Consider the following 19,060-nt stretch of genomic DNA (forward strand, 5'->3'; position numbering starts at 1 on the left):
ATATGACGCGGGACATATGTAAATGTAAAGTAAGACCTAATAAATGCTTCGGTTGGAAAAATAATTGACTCCAAAATTGTGTAAATTTTATCAAAATGTATGAGGAAAAAAAATCTAAAAGGTACTTCATCCGCTCTATATTATATGATGTTTTTAGATTGGGCATACCTCTTAAGAGATTCATGTACCCCTAAAAAGTAAGAGGTGTTTTCACTAAATTACTCTTCATTAAATAATCCCTATGTCTCAACTAATGTGACACAAGTCGAATTTAGAGAGTTAAACTTCGGACATACAATCTTTAAATTTTTTTGAGAAATAATTAAATATTTAGAAACTACATAAAAAGTACTATAATCATAATAATTAACAATAAAATATTTAAAGAGCGTATGAATAAAACCATAATCAAGGATTTTTTTATTTGACTCTCGAGATCCGAACTATATTACATAAATTGAAACTGAGAGAGTAGAACCTATTTAATCATGATTTCTTGATTTGTAAAAACCCACCTATTAACATAAAAGTAAATTTAGGGGCGTGGGGGTGCGAATATCATCATTATTATGTAAAAAATATTTATTTTAGACTAAATATAAAAATTAAAAATACCGGAAAAAAATCTATTAAAGGGCCAATTACAAAAGGGCCCATGCAGGAGTAGTATCCAGAAAATGAACGGTGGCAGCAAAACCAATTGTTACAGCAGCCACGTGTAATTCACTACGAATTGGATTTTTTACAATATTCCAACTTATCCAGAAATGAACGGTGGCAGCAAAACCAATTGTTGCAGCAGCCACGTGTAATTCACCACGAATTGGATTTTTTTACAATATATTCCAACTTAGTCCCCGTGAGGACGACCAAAAAAGGAGATCCCTCTAATATTAAGTAGTAATAACTAGATGAAGAAAGTCTGTGCCAGCACGGACCAACATAAAAAATAGTAATATATTTTTTTTAGTATGTCTAAAAAAATAAATGGAAAAGGACCAAAATTACTCCTGAACTTTGGAAAATAGTTCATTCATACCTTTCGTTATACTTCAGGGCCAATTATACCCTTACTGTTATATTATGGGGTCAATTATACCCTTATGTCTAACAGCTGCCGCGTGGCATCATCCCAGCCCTTTAAAATTATTTTCTCCTCAAATAACATTTTACCCACTAAAATAACCCAACCCGATCCGATTTTTTTTTTATTTCCAGCCAAACTGATACGGGCCCAACCCAATACCCCTTGACTGGAAAGAAAGAAAAAAATCGGGCCGAGTTGAGTTATTTTAGTGGGTAAAAAATTATTTGAGGGGAAAATAAATTTGAAGGGCTGGGATGATGTCACGTGGCAGCGGTTAGACATAAGGGTATAACTGATCCAATAGTATAACGGTAAGGGTATAATTGGCCCTAAAATATAACGAACGGTATGAATGAACTATTTCCCAAAGTTCAGGGGTAATTTTGGCCCTTTTCCGAAAAAAGAATGATATATTTTTATGTTTAGAAATTATTTAACTTGAAATTTTCCCTTTTACCTTTAATGAAATGATTTAAATCCACACAAATATCTATGACTTGTTTTAGATCACAAGTTTTAAAGATCTTTCTTTTCTTTTTTAAACTTCGTGTCTAATCAAACTATGCCACATAAATTAGGACAGCGAGAGTACCTTTTAGTAATATAATTATGAATTTTTTATTATAGAAAGTATTATAATTCAATTAATTAAAAATATCAATAAATTATATTACTTAGTCCGCTTCTTCCATATATAACTTTCCTGGTTTGATTCTCCAATTAAAAGATTTAAAATACACCTTATCCTACCGAGTTTCATGCCATCATCTCTTTCTACTCAGCAACACTAAAAAACACTTTTATAATTCTTGAAACAAAAGGCTAATTTTGTGATTTTAACTTGGTATTCACGTATAAGTTATTCATGCAATAGTTATCCATTAGTAGTGGTGATATAAAATGTATCCTTTTACCAAATTGATATAAAAAAAATGTAATTTCTAATTCTGTTTATGTAATTTTTTAAATATATAAATATTAATTTTAAATATTAATTTAATCTAATCAAATTATACATTAAAATCAAGCTTAATCGATTTTTGAAAAGCATGAAGCATCACAATGATTGGGACAGAGAGTAGTATTTTTACACGTCGCCCAAATCTGTGCACAGAAGCTCGAGTGTGCGCGCGCGTCAGCAGAGCGAGTGGCCGAGGCCCCGAAAAGAGATCACATTCACACCTATCTAGTGGCATTTGCTCACTGAATTCTTTCCAGATTTTTGGGGCATTTTGGTTCCGGGCTAGATATCCTTGTCAAATCTGTGCACAGAAGCTCGAGTGTACACGCGGGTGAGCACAGCGCGTGGTTGGGGCTCCGAAAAGTGACGTGGACAGCCGACACCTGTCCGGTGGCATTTGCTCACTGAATTCTTTCCAGATTTTCATCAGCTATAAAGTGCGATCAGCACTGCATATTTCCACTCTTGTTAGTAGCCACAGACATAAAGTAGTAAGTAAAGTGATCAAGCATGGCAATTCCTAATATACGGATCCCTTGTAGGCAGTTGTTCATCGACGGTGAATGGAGAGAACCCGTTAAGAAGAATCGGCTACCTATCATCAATCCCTCCACTGAAGAAACTATCGGTATTTGAATTTTATTGCTTTCATTTCAAAGTGCTTGCAATCTAAGCCCTTTTCATAACTTTCAAAAAACCTGTATCTTAGAAATGAGTTTCGTGCCTAACTTTTTTTGAAGATTTGCGAGTGTTTTATCGTTGTAAGTAAAATCTTTTCCCTCAAACTACTTCAGAAATAAGATTTACTGGTGAGTTAACACGTTTTCTGGATTTCCTTTTGGCAATGAATGTGTTTTCTGATGTTGTTGGATTTTCAGGGGATATTCCGGCAGCTACAGCGGAGGATGTAGATATCGCCGTCAAAGCAGCAAGGAATGCGCTACGTCGAGATGACTGGGGTTCTACAACTGGAGCACAGCGCGCTAAATATCTTCGTGCTATTGCTGCTAAGGTTTTGTCTGTTTGTTTTTCCATATCTCTATTACGTAGCATGTTTGATTCTCTTTCACAAATATAATAACTACTGCTTTCATGGGCTTGACTTGCAATTTTTTAATTGTATATTAGTGCAAGCAAGTGTTAATTTCCTATCTTCCAAGACCATACGATTGTGAGCTCCGTTAACCAAATATTTGTTCGCTCGATTTGTGTTTAGTGCCATTAGCAAGTTAAATCTATTTGAATAACATCTGCAAATCTTATTCTCTTTGAATGATAGTCAATTATTTTGGTTATCAACTGAACTGCAGCTCGATTATGCCAGTTTTACTGCCTTTCGCCTTGGATTCTGAACATTACGAATTCGATGGTTGTGATACAGTGAGTAGCAGATAGCAGATTCCAGTTTGATTAAATTATGTTGTAGTGTATGAATTGCCGCTGCATATATAGCGTTTATCTTAATTCTTGGTGGCTATGTTGTTCGGACTCTTCAAAAATGCGATGTGTGCGTGTCGGATCCTCCAAAAGTAGTATGTTTTTGAAGGATCCGTCTGAGCCAGATATTGCTATGACTATTCATGATTATTCTTTTATGTTTAAATGATTCAGTTGCTGTTGTTTACATTTACTGTAGGTACTGGAGAAAAAGCCTGAACTAGCTACACTTGAGACGATTGATAGTGGAAAACCCTGGTTTGAGGCTGCTGCTGATATGGTATGTTCTTGCTTAATGTGATAAACATAGTTTTATTTGTTGCAAAATACATCATTTTACTTATGTGCTCTTTCTTATCTTCCAGGATGATGTCGTAGCGTGTTTTGAGTACTATGCAGATCTCGCAGAAGCTTTGGATTCCAAAAAGAAGACTGAAGTTAAACTTCATTTGGATGCATTCAAGACCCATGTTTATAGAGAGCCTCTTGGTGTTGTGGGGTTGATTACTCCATGGTACACCACCTATCATTAATGATTTATGCCCTTATTATCTCTTTCAACCCAGTCGGAAATATGATATTCTTCTTTTCCCAACCAAGTTGATATAATAGGTGACCAACTTCTGCATTGTACATACAGTTTCTGTATGTGTGGCTGCTTTGTTGTTATGAGCATTTATGAAAAATGAATGACTGTTGTATATTGAGCTAATTAAGATAGCCTTTTGATGAACTCCTGTCTCCAAAAGTTGGTGAAAAGAAAATAGTTTGCCTCACTAAGGCAGTTATCAACTAGTTCAGCGGTCTTTAATAGACAAAGTTGGATGCTACCCTCACACATGAGCGTCAAGAATGATAATCAATTGGACTCTTGAGAACTGTATTTACAAATTGGATAGTGACAACATACACATTTCCGGTTCTTCGAAAGACAAAAGGTGAAATGTTATTGAGATGAAAGCCTTTGGAATGTTGATATTCTAGGAGTCTTAAGTTATTTAGGTGCCTTAAAAAAAGTAGGAGACTCGAGTGGGTTTCCTTGTTTGTTGACTTCAAACAAGTTGCATCTTCCCTGAACTTGTGAATTTTGTGGTGGGTTTGTTAAAACAAGGCGCTCTTAGCATCTTCCTTCATTGCCAGGATAAGGGCTTACAGCTTATTGCCTTTTTTCAAGGCAAAGACCCTGGCCAGAAGGTGAAAGGTGAAACTATGTTGCCCTATTGGGACTCTGCCTTGACCTAGCTGCCTCAAGGCAATCAGGAATGCTTGTGAAAGTTGAATTGGGTGTTGACAGAGAGAGGGGGGTTTTGTGTGTGTGGGGGGGGGGGGGGGGGGGGGTGCAACTTATAGAGAATCTCTTTCTCTTTTCTATCTTATTTTACCGTTCATTCCTGTAAGGTGAGAAACCACAGGATACACAGTGCTAGAGATTCCTAAAAAGATAGTAACTTTTTTTTTCCGAGCAAGGGAGAATAGAAATCAATCTTTTGGAGCATTGTGAATTTCATTACATTTGTCGTGTTTGGTGAGAGAGAAAAGATTTAGGTGGTTGACTTATGAGCTTGTTTCATAATGAAGGAATTATCCTCTATTGATGAGCACATGGAAAGTTGCTCCTGCCCTAGCTGCTGGTTGTGCAGCAGTACTTAAGCCGTCTGAAATGGCATCTATGTGAGTCCTTATCTTTTCTCTTCATTATCCATATTATTAGTCCACATCATTTACATATTTACTCTTTTTTTCAACTTCAGTACCTCTTTGGAGTTGGGTGAAATCTGTAGAGAGGTGGGTCTTCCTCCTGGCGCCCTTAACATACTAACTGGATTGGGACATGAAGCTGGTTCTCCTTTGGTTTCACATCCTGATGTTGATAAGGTTTGGGTTGTTCTTTTAGGTGTATCTACATTTATTGATCGGTGCCCGCAATTAGCGCTATGTAATTTCATGTGGTGAATGTATTTTACTTCTTTGGGTGAGCAGATTTCATTTACTGGAAGTGGCCCCACAGGGGTCAAGATCATGACCGCTGCAGCTCAACTTGTTAAAGTATGTTTCCATCTGAATAATCATTTAGGTTCCTATTGGCAAAACTGATATGCTGGTTGGTTCAACATAGCTAAGCCTCTCTATTTCATTTGCAGCCAGTTACTCTTGAGCTTGGTGGAAAAAGTCCAATAGTCGTGTTTGATGACATTCATGACCTTGATATAGGTTTGCTCTTTTAGACCCTATATGATAACTCCCTTCTAAAAAATATTGTCTTTTCCTGACATATCTGGAATTTTCTATCACATACTAAACAAATTGATAATTTTGGGAAAGGAGGAAATCCATCAATATTTTTTTGTTTTGTTTCAGAGGAACATTATATATATATATATATAAAAGCCGAGCCGAGCTATTGGAATTGTACTGGTCACTAACACATTACAAGTCGATGGTCTAACCTCGGAGTTATGTGTTAAATACATAATAATTGCCTAAACTGTTGGAATTGAAATCTTAATATTAATTTCCAGGCCCTCATGTTGATGTCATCTTTGCGCAGCATTTAGGAAATTGATTTAGCTCCTGAATTTAAGTGTCCTCATTGTCTATACAGCTGTTGAGTGGACTCTTTTTGGCTGCTTTTGGACAAACGGTCAAATTTGCAGTGCAACATCACGTCTTATATTGCAGGTAACAAGCTAAATGTTGGACAAGGCCATGTATTTAGTCAATTTTCAATTTTATGGTTAACTTTGTAACTTTGACTCAACCCTGTTTTCCGTTATCTAGAAAGTACAAACATGCCCATTTGGTCCTGTATCCTTTATTGGCAACCGGCAATTCCTTAAAAATACATGAGGATACGGGGGTATCTTAAGGAACAAATAATTAGTTTAAGTTGTATTCTTAACACTATATTGGGGTCACTCGGTTTTTTTTCTGGCTGTTCATGATGAAGGTTTCTTCTGGTTTATAATTATGCGACGCTTTCTCCCTATTTTGATAGTTTGCTAATGGTACCTGAGCCAAACATAATATGTGTCTGTGAAAATCTAAGCATGTCATGTCAGTTGTTGGACATGGGAGGCTCAAGGTCCGTGATAATGATGACATAATACTTCAAAAATGACCATTTCACAAAACAAATGATGCTGTAATAGTACTTCATGTTAGTGATAAAATAATTAAGTAATTCATAGAGCACACGTACTTTCTATATCATATTCATGTCTTGGATTTAAATAACTGCTTGATTCGTGGAATCATTTAGCTTACTTTTTTGTCGTCAGTCAGGATTCCACAATATGTGGAGAGCCATTCCAGATAGCGCAGGGCCAGATTTTTTCTCATTCCTTTGAATAGAAGAGGCTCTTAGTTTTAATTGGTTATAAAGAGAGAGAATACAAGCTCTTAAGTGGTACTGAGAGAATGGATCCACTACTTCTTTATTGCTCTATCATTTGGTATAGGATGAGCGACCTGCTTAATTCAGTTTTTTGGAAGCAAGTCGATATCCTACCAGAATTCTTGAAAGTTGGAACTGGAAAGGGATCATCCTAATTGTGGATTGAGCACGATACCTTATCAAAGAAAAGGATAAAACAGCCTGCATCCCTTATTGTACACTACAAAGATTAGATTGTTAAATTTTAGTTTCAATTTGGAGATTGATTAATTTAACCTTAGATTATTTTTTTAACTGAACGCAAAGTATTCTGTAACAAAATATATTTTAGAATTCAAAAATTTCCCAAGAAAAAAAAAAGAAGAAGAAAAAAAGTCATAGTCTTAGCGGAAGTTCTTTTGGCTCTCAAATAGTAAGTAGGTCATTTTCAATTGGCATGTCCTTTTTAATAAAGGAGCAGGATGATCCACTCTCTTATGAAATCAGGCAAGAGAGGGTGAGACTTCAAACCTTTTCTTTTATATGCCACCTTATCATAACTGTGAAAACGATACTATTACAAAGTCCCTTTGATGTATCCTTTAATACTAGCGCCCTTTCTATTATCGTCTAACATTAGAGCTCTTGGTGAAACCAAATTCTGAATTTGCAGGAAACAATTGCTTCAAAATTTTTGGACAGACTTCTGGAGTGGACGAAAAACATCAAAATCTCAGATCCCCTGGAAGAAGACTGCAAGCTTGGTCCTGTCATTAGTCGTGGACAGGTAAAGAAATTACGCCAAAAAACTAGTAGAGGATGCTGCTTTATCTATATTGCAATGTGCTGCTTGTTGGAGAAAACATTATGTGTTGCCTTGAATAGATGCCACTGTAGCTTATAAAGTGAAGGACTCATGAGAATTTATGTTTGTTCCCTGCTCCAGTGTGACTTACTCGCGGAAGTGTCTTCTGGATAAGATACAGTGAATATGATAAGTTTGGGGGATATGGAACATAAAGTCATAACAGACTGAAACTGAAGGTATAGGAATAGTGTACCATGCCATCAGGTAGTGTTGGGAAGCAGATTTCTTGCATAAGTAGAAGAGACTTGTGGATTAGTAAGTAATAGCATTAGGTTGGAAGATGAACAACTTGAATAGGTTTAGAAGTCTACTCATTTTCTTTTTTTTTTAAAAAAAACAAAAAAAAAAAAAAGGGGAAAAGAAAAGAAAAGAAAAAAGTCTACTCATTTTCTTCTAGCTTGTAGACACTCTTTTGGAAATTAATTACCCTTTGGGTTGACCTTGACTCTGCTATAAGATTTTTCTCTTAACAAGTGGTATTTTACAATCCAAACGCATGCTGCCAGACTTCTTTCTGTATGTGATGTATCGTAATTTTTTCGTATTAGATGCTTGAACTCCAGTATCGCTCTCTCTCTTTCTCATTCCTTCATATCTTAGTTTGTTACCTATTGATGTTGTCTTGTTTAAAGGACTGGTGTCGGGAGGACAAAACTCAGGAAAAGAATGAAATAATGGTGACGGCTCCCTGAAATTTGTCCAGTTAACATGCAGCATGGTTTTGTACTTGCAGTAATTTTTTTTTTTAAACTGAAAAATGAGAAGAAAAAGTAAATTTAAAACTTTTTCCACAACCACATTTATAATTTGGTCGATAGATATGTCCGAGACTTTGTAGAGGCTATTTCACTGAATGAAGAAGGTTTTGTATTGCATATTCTTCAAGTTTTAAGGAAATAAAAGAAGGTAAAAGAAAGTGCTTGTGGACGGTCAAGTGCTGTTTAGATGATTTAACAACAGTACTTAACAAAAAACATAAGATACACTGAAAAGCCACCACATTCATATCTTCTCTTGAGTTTATTTGGGAAGACTATCCCCTTGTGGCTGATATTCATTGTAAAACTTTTGGTTTGAACCCTGAGACCTCAATGAAGTGGGTTGAGGACCATGAGGTCTCAAGTTCAAACACCAACTGAGGCGAAAACACGTGGTGGTTTTTTCCCATCGTCCAAGCCTTGGTGAACAGAGTTATCCGGTATTATCCTTCTTAAGAAAAGGAAGAGTTACTCGGTACCCAGTTAATAACAAATGCTCCACAATATACCTTAACCACCTCCCCCCCCCCACACACAGAGACTTATTACTTGACCAGGACAATAGAATAGGATAAGCTCTAGATGATGAAAAAATAAACAAATTCTCTTAAGGTTTTTACTTGTACTGATGAGACATTCTTCTGGTTTGAAACTTTGGTGTTTGCTACTTGATTCGGTGATCATATCTAAATGCAGCAGGAAACATAAAAGTGTTTGTCATTGTTTAATCTCTAGTTTATCAAAATGCAAGGGACCTCAGTCTGAGAAATTACAATTTTTTCCTAACTTTTGTAGCTAATACTGTTAATTTTAAGTTCAATTCACACCATTGTTGTTTAGCTAATCTGGCCAAAGAAATCTGATTAGTTCTATCCGTAATTGCATAACTATGGGTTAGAAAATTATATGTTTGGTGTATATCCTGTATAATGTTCTTTACATTAGATACTAATTGACTAATGACTATTGCCAGTATTAACGGCGGAGAATGCTCTCGATATCCATCTGGTCTACCCTAGTTTAATCGATGTTGTTTTGAAAGAACTATTGATGTGAGATATCATTTCTTTCAGAACTGATGTAACTAAATTTTGTTTGATGTAATAAAAAAGATGACCCCAAAAAGAGAGAAGATAATTTATGTATTTCGAAAAGTTAATTGATCGTGTTTTCCAAAATATATTGTCAATTAACCATTTGCTAACTGAAGGGAAGTTTCTATCAAAACACCGTGAAGTAAAGTAGTGGTTGGCGTAAATCTTAAAAAGAATTTGAGGTGAAATCATAATACAATCGACGTGGGGAGGTCTGTGTAGTTATTGTGAAAAAAAATCAAAACAGAGAAAAAAATTACCATAGTTCACATCAGTATAGAAGTCATTTAAGATACTATAAGGAACTCTGTTATCACTGAGTAAAGCAACATCTTTTAAAAATGACATGGATATCGGCTTTCAATTTTTTCTAGTTTTTCTTGCTTTCTCATTAATGACGTGCAGATCATGTTTATCTGCTGGTTTCTTTTTCCTTCTAAGTAGACCTATGGGTAATTCTTGTATATAATGACTGTTTGTTTACCTTTCAGTATGAGAAGGTCATGAAGTTTATCTCAACAGCCAAAAATGAAGGTGCAACCATCCTTTATGGTGGCGAACGGCCTCCGGTAAGAGATACTTCTGGGTGAAAGTATCCAGGTGCTGTATTTATCAATCTGTTGGACTTAATTCTCCACTGAATTGCAGCACTTAAAGAAAGGATATTATATTCAACCAACAATCATTACTGATGTTGATACGTCCATGGAAATCTGGAAAGAGGAGGTATTTGGACCTGTTCTTTGTCTCAAAACATTTAAAACTGAAGAGGAAGCCATTGAGCTAGCAAATGATACCAGGTGAGTTGGCTAGACTTCAGATATATGGTTCTGTTATTTTACAAACATTCTCTTTCGTTATTTTACACTTTTTGCTCTATTAGGTATGGTTTGGCTTCTGCTATTTTGTCAAAAGACCTTGATAGGTGTGAACGTTTCGCAAAGGTGAGAGTAGTTTCGCAATTGCTAAAAACATCTTTTATCCATACCAAAAGGTACTGCTTCTGCAATCAGGGATGACCTCTTCTTAATTGAACTTTGCAGGCTTCTCAGTCAGGGTGTGTCTGGATCAACTGCTCGCAGCCATGCTTTTGGCAACCTCCATGGGGCGGTAAAAAGCGTAGTGGATTTGGACGCGAACTTGGGGAATGGTAAGCACTCATTGGTTGATTTTGGTACCATCTTGAATAACATTTAAGTGGCTTAGCAATCACCTCACTTTCCCTTCACATCCATCTTGTTTCTTTTCTGCTGCTTAAAATTCTCTTTCTGGAATTAGCTATGTTATAGAAAAGCAATCCACTATGAAGGTAAAAAATGTGGTTGTAGTAGAGGATATTGGCAAGTTGTACAGCTGATAAGTGATATTTTGCTCTTTCTTCTTTCTCGCAGGGGTCTTGAGAACTACCTAAACATTAAGCAGGTGACTCAGTATGCATCTCCCAACGAACCATGGGGTTTTTACAAGTCTCCTTCAAAGCTGGGAAACTGTTAAGTGGTCAAGGAACATGTGAATGATGAAGTAGAGATGAAACTTGATCTAGTGTAGAACTAGTGTTGTTTGTTATCATCAAGTCTAATAAATCTGTTTGACGGGACAAAATATGGATTGCATTTTTCATTGATGTTTTGCCTTCCTCTTCTCTTCATTTCATCTTTAAGAGCCAAGTGTGAAATCTTTAATTTGGAATAGTGTTCTGTAATTGCTGCAGCATCTTGAATAAAAGGGGATTTCCCTTAGTTTCATAGGTGGAGTAAAGCTTAAGGGTCGTTTGGTTTGCGGACTAAATTATTCTGGTATTATAGTTCTTGGATTAATTTATGCCACCTGATAAGTAAAGATTAAATAATTCCAAGTTTGATGGGATATGTCGGATTAAGTTGGGATTAAATTTATAATGTGTTTTACTGTGTTTGGTTGGCCCATCTACCAAACACGATATAAATTTAATTTTAAACTTAATCATGAAATATTCTGCTACCAAATAAACATTAGGGGTATATTAGATAGCATGGTGGGAGTGAATGCCTAATTGGGATAATGATACAACTATTATAATTTGGTGAAATGTGAGTTTATGAAGAAGATCTAAATGTGTCAACTTGGATTTACTTGTAGCAACGTTTTATGGAAGAAAGGTTTAGAGAGTAACATAAACTAAATGCAATGCACAAATGCAATGCACTGAGCAGTTCACATAAGGGAAATAGCATTGAGGCATAGCCACCTGCAAAGGATAAACAAAAGCCAACCATGGAAATTTTGGAGAAAATAACCTGATTGTATGGATTAGATCTTCAGATTTTGTGAGTTGCTCTTTTGGGGCAGTAAGACATGAAAAGGGCTAATAACCAATGATTGTGAATTATATACAAACTAGGTAGTAGCATGTTTGTATCTAATCTAATATATACACGTTTTTCTATCATAAGTGATGATGTGATGACCAATGATAGATTACCATGTTGCCGTTGGATGTTATTTTGTATTCTACTATTAGAAGAGGGAATTAGCACACAGGAGGTCAACATGTCTGCTTAGACATTTTGAGGGTATTTTGGTCATTTCAATGAAAATGGAGCGATATGATTAGTCAAAATGGAATCCTACTGTAGCTACAATATAAGAATCGGAAAAGACTCAAATATGTCAATGAACTATCGAAAATGACTCATTTATGTCATTCGTCAATAGTTTGGCTCATCTGTGCCATCGCCGTTACCAAAATGGCTCATTTATGCCATCACCGTTACCAAAATGGCTCATTCATGCCATTTTTCATTAACACCGATTTTATAATACCAGATATAACACGTGACCTCTAATTAGAGGTTCACGTTATTTAATTAAACCATCCCATTTTAAATCGCAAATTAATAAAAAAATCCAACCCAAATTAATGAAACGGCAATGGCGTAAATGAGCCAAACTATTGACGAGTGGCATAGATGAGCCAGTTCCGATAGTTCGATGGCATATTTAAACCTTTTCCGTATAAATATGTGTGCTTTGACTAAACTGCCATTGTGCTGATCTTATCATCCTATCACTCTTTCAAAACCCACTTTCTAATTGCTCTATGTGGCATGAAAGAAGTCTGAGGGGCCTTTCTTTTTTTCTAACTATTTCGCTTCTCTTTGCTTTTCATTGGCCAAGTTTTCCAACACAGAACTTCTGTTACCATTATTTATTTTTCTACCCATTGTTTAGTTGTATTATTATTCTTAACTTAACGTTTGAAAGAAATTGGATTTCTATTCGGTTATTAACATTTACTCCTATAATGTATGATTTCTATTAATACTTATGATACTTTTAGATTCATTAGCAAAGTTAATTTAACTTCCTAAAATATTGAATTTAACTTCTTATTTATTTGTATATTCTTGAATTTTAAATTGTAAATTTAGCTCTTTTTATTTTATTTTATTTTATAGGAACAATTAGATTATAGCATTACAACATTATTAGTACTCTATCTGTCTCAATTTATGTGGCATCAAATTTGGCAAGACATTAAGTTTAAGAAAAAAACACTCGAGATTTATGGCTAAATCATACATACCTGTGTGTCTATAAATCATCGTATTAAAGATAAAATGAGAAGTTTGAACTTTGAGGTTAAAATTATTCTAGATATCAAAAAATGAAATTCCTTTTGGTACAAAAACGTATTTCTTGGAATAAAAGTATTTTAAGTTCATTAATTTTTTATTTATATTAAAATTGTAACTTGCACTTTTTAAAGAAAATGCAAGTTTAAAGTGAGAAAGCTATTTTTCCATGATATTTATGTTAGACTATTAAATGGGAGAGTATCAGGAAAAAATAAAGAGAAGTCAAAAAGGAAAGGAGAAGAGCATATGTAAATCGCGAAAAATAAGAGTAGAATGTATTCGAAGAGTAAAAGAAGGAACAACAAAACTAAAACTAAATAAGCGAGGAACATCCAAAGAAAGAAAAAAGGAAAGGATAGAAGAAAATTGATATATTAGTTGCTTTCACGGTTCAGATGTGGAGTTTAAAGTAAAAGATGAATAATATAATCTGAAATTGAAAATTTAGAAAATTAATATATGTGGAAGTAAAGATGCTTCTAATGTTATTTTTATTATATTGGAACATGTTAGTCCCAACTTAGAGTACAATTTCATGTACTTTCTATAATAGATCAATAAAATGAAGTGTAAAAGTAAAAAAATATGATAACGTAAAAGTGAAATACAAATGTAGAAAAATAGGTGGCAAACCAAGTAGTAGTACTTGTTAAATGAAGTAAACCATAACTGGAAAAAAAGGAAAGAAATCAAATATAATTAAAATAAGTCCAAATTTAGTATACAATTCAGACAACTTTTTATACAATTTGTTATTGATGTGTTCGTCCTTGTTGGACACTTATACATATAGAAAAAAGAAGGGTGCTCGCTCGTCTGATGTTGAAATCCTTTTTTTTTTTTGTTAAGAAAATTCTATTTGAGTTGCAGAAGAGGAAAAACAAAAACTATATAAAACTCAACTCCCCCTCATTGTGTGGAAGTCTTTATAAATACCAGAAAATCTTGGTGGTTGAAATTTCTAACTAAAGAATATCTTCTTTTAAAAAAAAAAAAGGTTTTTCTCTTGGGTAAGTAAGATTATGCTTTCAAGATCCATCTATCAAAATTTTGTCTATAATAGCTAGACTTCATCTGTAAAAAAAATACTCCGTAAAAGATAGTAGTATAACATACATTAGACTTTATGAGGAAGACAAATGTACAAAATAATTCTGTACTTCACCTGTTGGGAGAGTGTGATGAAGCCATGCGAAAACACAGAGGTAGTGTCACTTTCAGGTTTTTGTCTTGTAATAATTGAGTTTCCCTTTTGATATCACGTGAATGTGTGTAGGGGATATTGTGTTCATTTTAAAGTTAAACAATTGGAGTTGCTGATTTGGGCTAAGTTATAATTCCGTGTTTTGAGATCTGATTTCAATATGAAAATTGAACTGTGTGGTTGTACACCTCTAGCTTGAATCCTGTTACCTGATCTTATAATAACCTCCTGAAAGAAGCTCTTTCTGCACAAGGATCATACGAATAAATCACCCGCTCTAGGTGATGCACTCTCAGCAAAAGATAGTCAAGTAGGGGTCTCCATAGTGCAGTTACTAGAGCTGGATTATGGGTCTATGAATGAGGTTTATGTTTCTTAGTAGGAGAAGTAAAGTTAATCTTTCTATTGAGTAATACTTAGAATTGGAAAACAGAGTTTAAAGCTACCGGTGAACCTGAAAAGGATGTCTGTTTCCTTCTTTTCCTTTCCTGATACGAGCTTATTTGACAGGAGTCTTCCAACGGACTTTGTACGGTTGGATCAAGATATTTTGACACCTCTTGCAGGGAAGAAGCAGCTATATGAAACCATGAATTTCTGGGAACAAATTAAAACTCCAGGGTATGCCAATCACATAAAGTGCTCATCATACCATTTTCCATTTCAAATGTCAAGATTTGAGGTGACAGGTGGGTTTATTTCTTTTGCAGAATGTCTTTGAAATGCTCTGGTCTCTACCTCGCTCAATAAGGTTCCACCTCACCACATATTTTGGCAAGTGGGGATGGCTAATATATTCCGGTTAGTATATTATGCTGTAGATCTCTGGTTGATTTATTGAGATTAGTGGTTAATTGAAACATGTGTCCACGGTGTCTCAATTATACTTTTATTTTCTTCATTTGGCATATATTCCCTCTATAACAATTTAAGTGTCTAAATTTAATTAGATACGAAGTTTAAGAAATAAAAATAAACTTTTAAATCTTGTGGTTCTTAATTAAAAATGTGTGTAATATAATAAAATATCCTTTGAATCTTATGATTATAAACTTAATATGCAGGATATTAGAATTGTCAACTTACTAAATATAAAAACAGGCGGACATAACAAAATAAGACAAATTTTAACAACAATTGAGAAATTAAAGAGAAAAATAAGAGGAAAAGAAACAAAATATGAAGGTTCACTAAGGAAAATCGCGGTATCCTTTACAAAATATACAAACTATAAAGACTAACAGAAGTGAGTAACCAAATTAGTCATGTTGGGCCCCGTACATCGCACGGGTATAGTTAACTTGACATGTCGGATATTTGAATTGCCAACTTACTAAAAATAAAAAGAGGCGACATAACCAAAATAAGACAAATTTGAACAACAATTGAGAAATTAAGGGGGAAAATAAGAGGAAAAGAAACAAATATGGAGACTCACTAAGGAGAATCGCGGTATCCTTTGCAAATATACAAATTATAAAGACTAACTAAAGTGAGTAATGCCTTTCATTCTTCACTATTCCGGTGGTCCCTCAGCCTTTCTTCTACTTCTTCGGTCTTCACTCGATCGATCTGATTTTTCTCTGGGCTGCTTGGTGGTTCATATAGTTGGTACTCTGAACTTGAGATTTTCTTTTCATTTTTCTTGTTTAAATTAAAGTTTTGCTATTAATTTTTGTGAGTTTATTCTACAAATTTCTTTGTTAATTAGATCTAAGGCAGTGTCTCAATTGTCTTTTTATTTCTTTCATTTGGCATATACTCCCTCTGTCTCAATTTAAGTGTCTAAATTTGACTAGACAAAAAGTTTAAGAAATAAGATGGACTTTTAAATCTTGTGGTTTTAAATTAAAAATGTGTATAATATAATAAAATATCCTTTGAATCTTGTGATTTTGAACTTGGCATGTAGGATATTTGAATTGTCAACGTATTAAATATAAAAAGAGGCGAACATAACCAAAATTAGAAAAAATTTAACAACAATTGAGAAATTGAGAGGAAAAGAAACAAAATATGGAGACTCACTAAGGAGAATTGTGATATCCTTTGCAAAATATATAAACCATAAAGACTAATTAAAGTGCGTAACCAAATTAATCATGTCGGGATTTTTTTTTAAAAAAGTTAATTTTTTTTTTGATTTTCTACACCACCCATCCCCCTCCCCCCCCCCCCCCCCCCCCCCAAAAAAAAATACTCCCTCCGTTTCAATTTATGTGAACCCATTTGACTGGGCACGACATTTAAGAAAGAGTGAAGACTTTTGAAACTTTTAGTTCAAAATAAGTCTTGAATATTTGTGTGGCTGTAAATCATTTCATAAAGTAAATTTGTTTCCAAATTAGTAAAGAGGTCATTCATTTTGACACGGACTAAAAAGAAAATAAGTTCACATAAATTTAAACAGAGGGAGTATTATTGTTTCCTGAAAGAAAGGTTTAAAAAAAATTATTTGGTTTTTTACACCACCCACGCCCAACCGAACACCCCACCACCCCTCTAAAAAAATTATATAAAAATAAAAGTTTTGGAATTTTTTTTTCTACGCCCAACCAGCCCCCCCTCCCCCGCCCCAACACCCTCTCCAAAAAGTCAATTTTTTTTAAAATAAAAAGTTTCGAAAAGTTTTTTTTTTATTTTTTATTTTCTACGACACCCCACCACTCCCTAAAAAAAAAAAAATTCAAAAAAGTTTTGAGAAAATTTTCTTTTTTGATTTTCTACAACCCCCCCTCCCCAAATCTGCACCCTTTATCCCCTCCCAAATTTTCTATTTCATATTTAATTTTACCCTTATAATTTTTTTTTATAAAAATGAAAAGTTTGCTAATTTGGTGTAGGGTGGGTTGTAGTTCGGGGGTGGATAAGAAAAAAATTTCCATTTTTTATAAACGTTAAATAAAATATATGAAATAGAAAATTTGGGAAAGGGTAAGTGGGTGGGAGGGTTGGATAGAGCAGTGGTGCGGGGTAGGGTGAGGTTGGGGGTGGGTGGTGGTGTGGCGTAGGGGTGGGGGTTGGTGAAGATAAAGTGGTTGGAGAGTGGTGATTGGGTGGGTGGGGGGGGGGGGATTTGGTTAGGGGGTGGAGCTGGGTGGGTGTGGTATAAGGTGGTGGGGTTGGTGGCCATGAGTGGCATTTTCCGAAAAGTATTTTCTACCAACCAACCGAACATGAGAAAATAAGTAAAAAAATTCACTTATTTTTCACTACCCAACCGAAAATGAGAAAATAAGTAAGAATTCACTTATTTTCACTACCCAACCGAACATGAGAAAATAAGTAAAAATTTATTTATTTTTCAAGAACATATTTTCTTGAAAAATATTTTCCTCCATACCAAACACACCCTAAATTTCTTTGGGAAAGAAAGAGATATTTTTACTGCTCTAGTAATTTATCTGAAAGAATGATGGAAAAAAAATGTAGTTATGATATTGACACTAAATAGCAAATTAAAAATTAGAAAACAAAAAGTTAAAAGAAAGAAAAAAAGTGTGAGATGTGACTCCAATTTTCTATTTTTATTTTATAACAATTTACGAATTTAAGTAAGCAACTTTTTTTATAGACACTATATTTATTCTTTCATTGGAAGATTTAGCGAACTTAACTATAAATACAAATAAAATAAAATTTTACAAAAATTGACTCTTAACTTATTTTAATAGATGCTAATTCTAATTAAATCATAAAAAAATATTAAAAATATCAAAAATTAAATGTTAAACTTTCTTTTCCTTTCGAAAAATTCATGTGAGGAAATGTATTTCTTTTTCGTTTTTCTTAGTCTTAGTGAAATATTACTTTGTATAATTTACATCATAATAACCAAGCTATCAATCTCAAATAAGTTAGGATCGATTAAATTTAAATAATTTAATCATGTCTCAATGCAACGACATATCTAATAATTTTGTTCCTTCCGTTTCTATTTTTTTGAGGATTGATCTTGAAACTCATTTTCTATTATACAAAATTGTGTTAAATATCATACCTAAATTTATATTTTTAAAATGCCAACTAAAGATCATTAATAAACAAGAGGATGAGAAATGTAACAATAATTTTAAAATTTACCAATTGAAAATATCATCTCCAGAATACTTTTTAAATAGTAAATGAGTTCTTTAAATTATTGTAGTTTCTTATCTTTGTCACAAATGTTTCGGTTAGATATGACATCATCATTTTGGACAACTTTTGAAGCATTTTAAAGGATCTCAATTTTGTTATATTACCCATTGTGGCAATCAAAGTAATAAAAAAATAAAGTAGGGATAAAATTATGGGATAGAAAAAGTATATATCCACTTGCAAAAAGTTAATTTGAGGGACCATATATTACCAGAATAGGATTGAAAATGTCTTGATTAATTGAAAACATACTTTGACATATGATGCAATAAATACCAAATACAAAGACAAAATTGAAAGTGCAAACCTTTTGGTTAGCAAGCTCCCCAACAAGTTCTCACTTATTATATATAGTAATCTCATTTGCGTGAGTACCACGGGTGTTAATTTATTACCCAATTGTAAAATAAGAAATTTATAGATATTGTACATATTTGTCAACTTGAAATGTTCATGTTAGTATCTCCGATACGATATCAAAATGAAATATTGTTTTAAATTTAAGAATATGTGTGTATTTG

General features: G+C 33.9%; 1 protein-coding gene across 1 annotated transcript; it reads left to right on the top strand.

Moving 5' to 3' along the window:
- The first annotated feature begins 2,298 nt into the window (after nt 1–2,298).
- On the top strand, nt 2,299–11,323 carry LOC132632757 (aminoaldehyde dehydrogenase 2-like). The gene is made up of 15 exons (XM_060348825.1): nt 2,299–2,676; nt 2,927–3,060; nt 3,685–3,765; nt 3,851–3,999; nt 5,064–5,156; nt 5,237–5,360; nt 5,466–5,531; nt 5,627–5,696; nt 6,088–6,164; nt 7,532–7,645; nt 10,070–10,147; nt 10,227–10,378; nt 10,462–10,522; nt 10,622–10,728; nt 10,970–11,323. The coding sequence occupies exons 1-15, from the start codon at nt 2,559–2,561 to the stop codon at nt 11,070–11,072; spliced, it is 1,527 nt and encodes a 508-aa protein (XP_060204808.1). The 5' UTR covers nt 2,299–2,558; the 3' UTR covers nt 11,073–11,323.
- Nucleotides 11,324–19,060: the final 7,737 nt, after the last annotated feature.

This window comes from Lycium barbarum, chromosome 3 (genome assembly GCF_019175385.1).
Source record: "Lycium barbarum isolate Lr01 chromosome 3, ASM1917538v2, whole genome shotgun sequence".
NCBI classification, from domain to species: domain Eukaryota; kingdom Viridiplantae; phylum Streptophyta; class Magnoliopsida; order Solanales; family Solanaceae; genus Lycium; species Lycium barbarum.

Excerpts from the sequence above, each read along its gene's own strand:
- LOC132632757 (XM_060348825.1), top strand. The coding sequence starts at position 2,559 with ATGGCAATTCCTAATATACGGATCCCTTGTAGGCAGTTGTTCATCGAC. Across the intron at positions 2,677-2,926 it reads CTCCACTGAAGAAACTATCG|GGGATATTCCGGCAGCTACA; the intron begins GTATTTGAATTT and ends TTGGATTTTCAG. Across the intron at positions 10,523-10,621 it reads GGTGTGAACGTTTCGCAAAG|GCTTCTCAGTCAGGGTGTGT; the intron begins GTGAGAGTAGTT and ends TGAACTTTGCAG.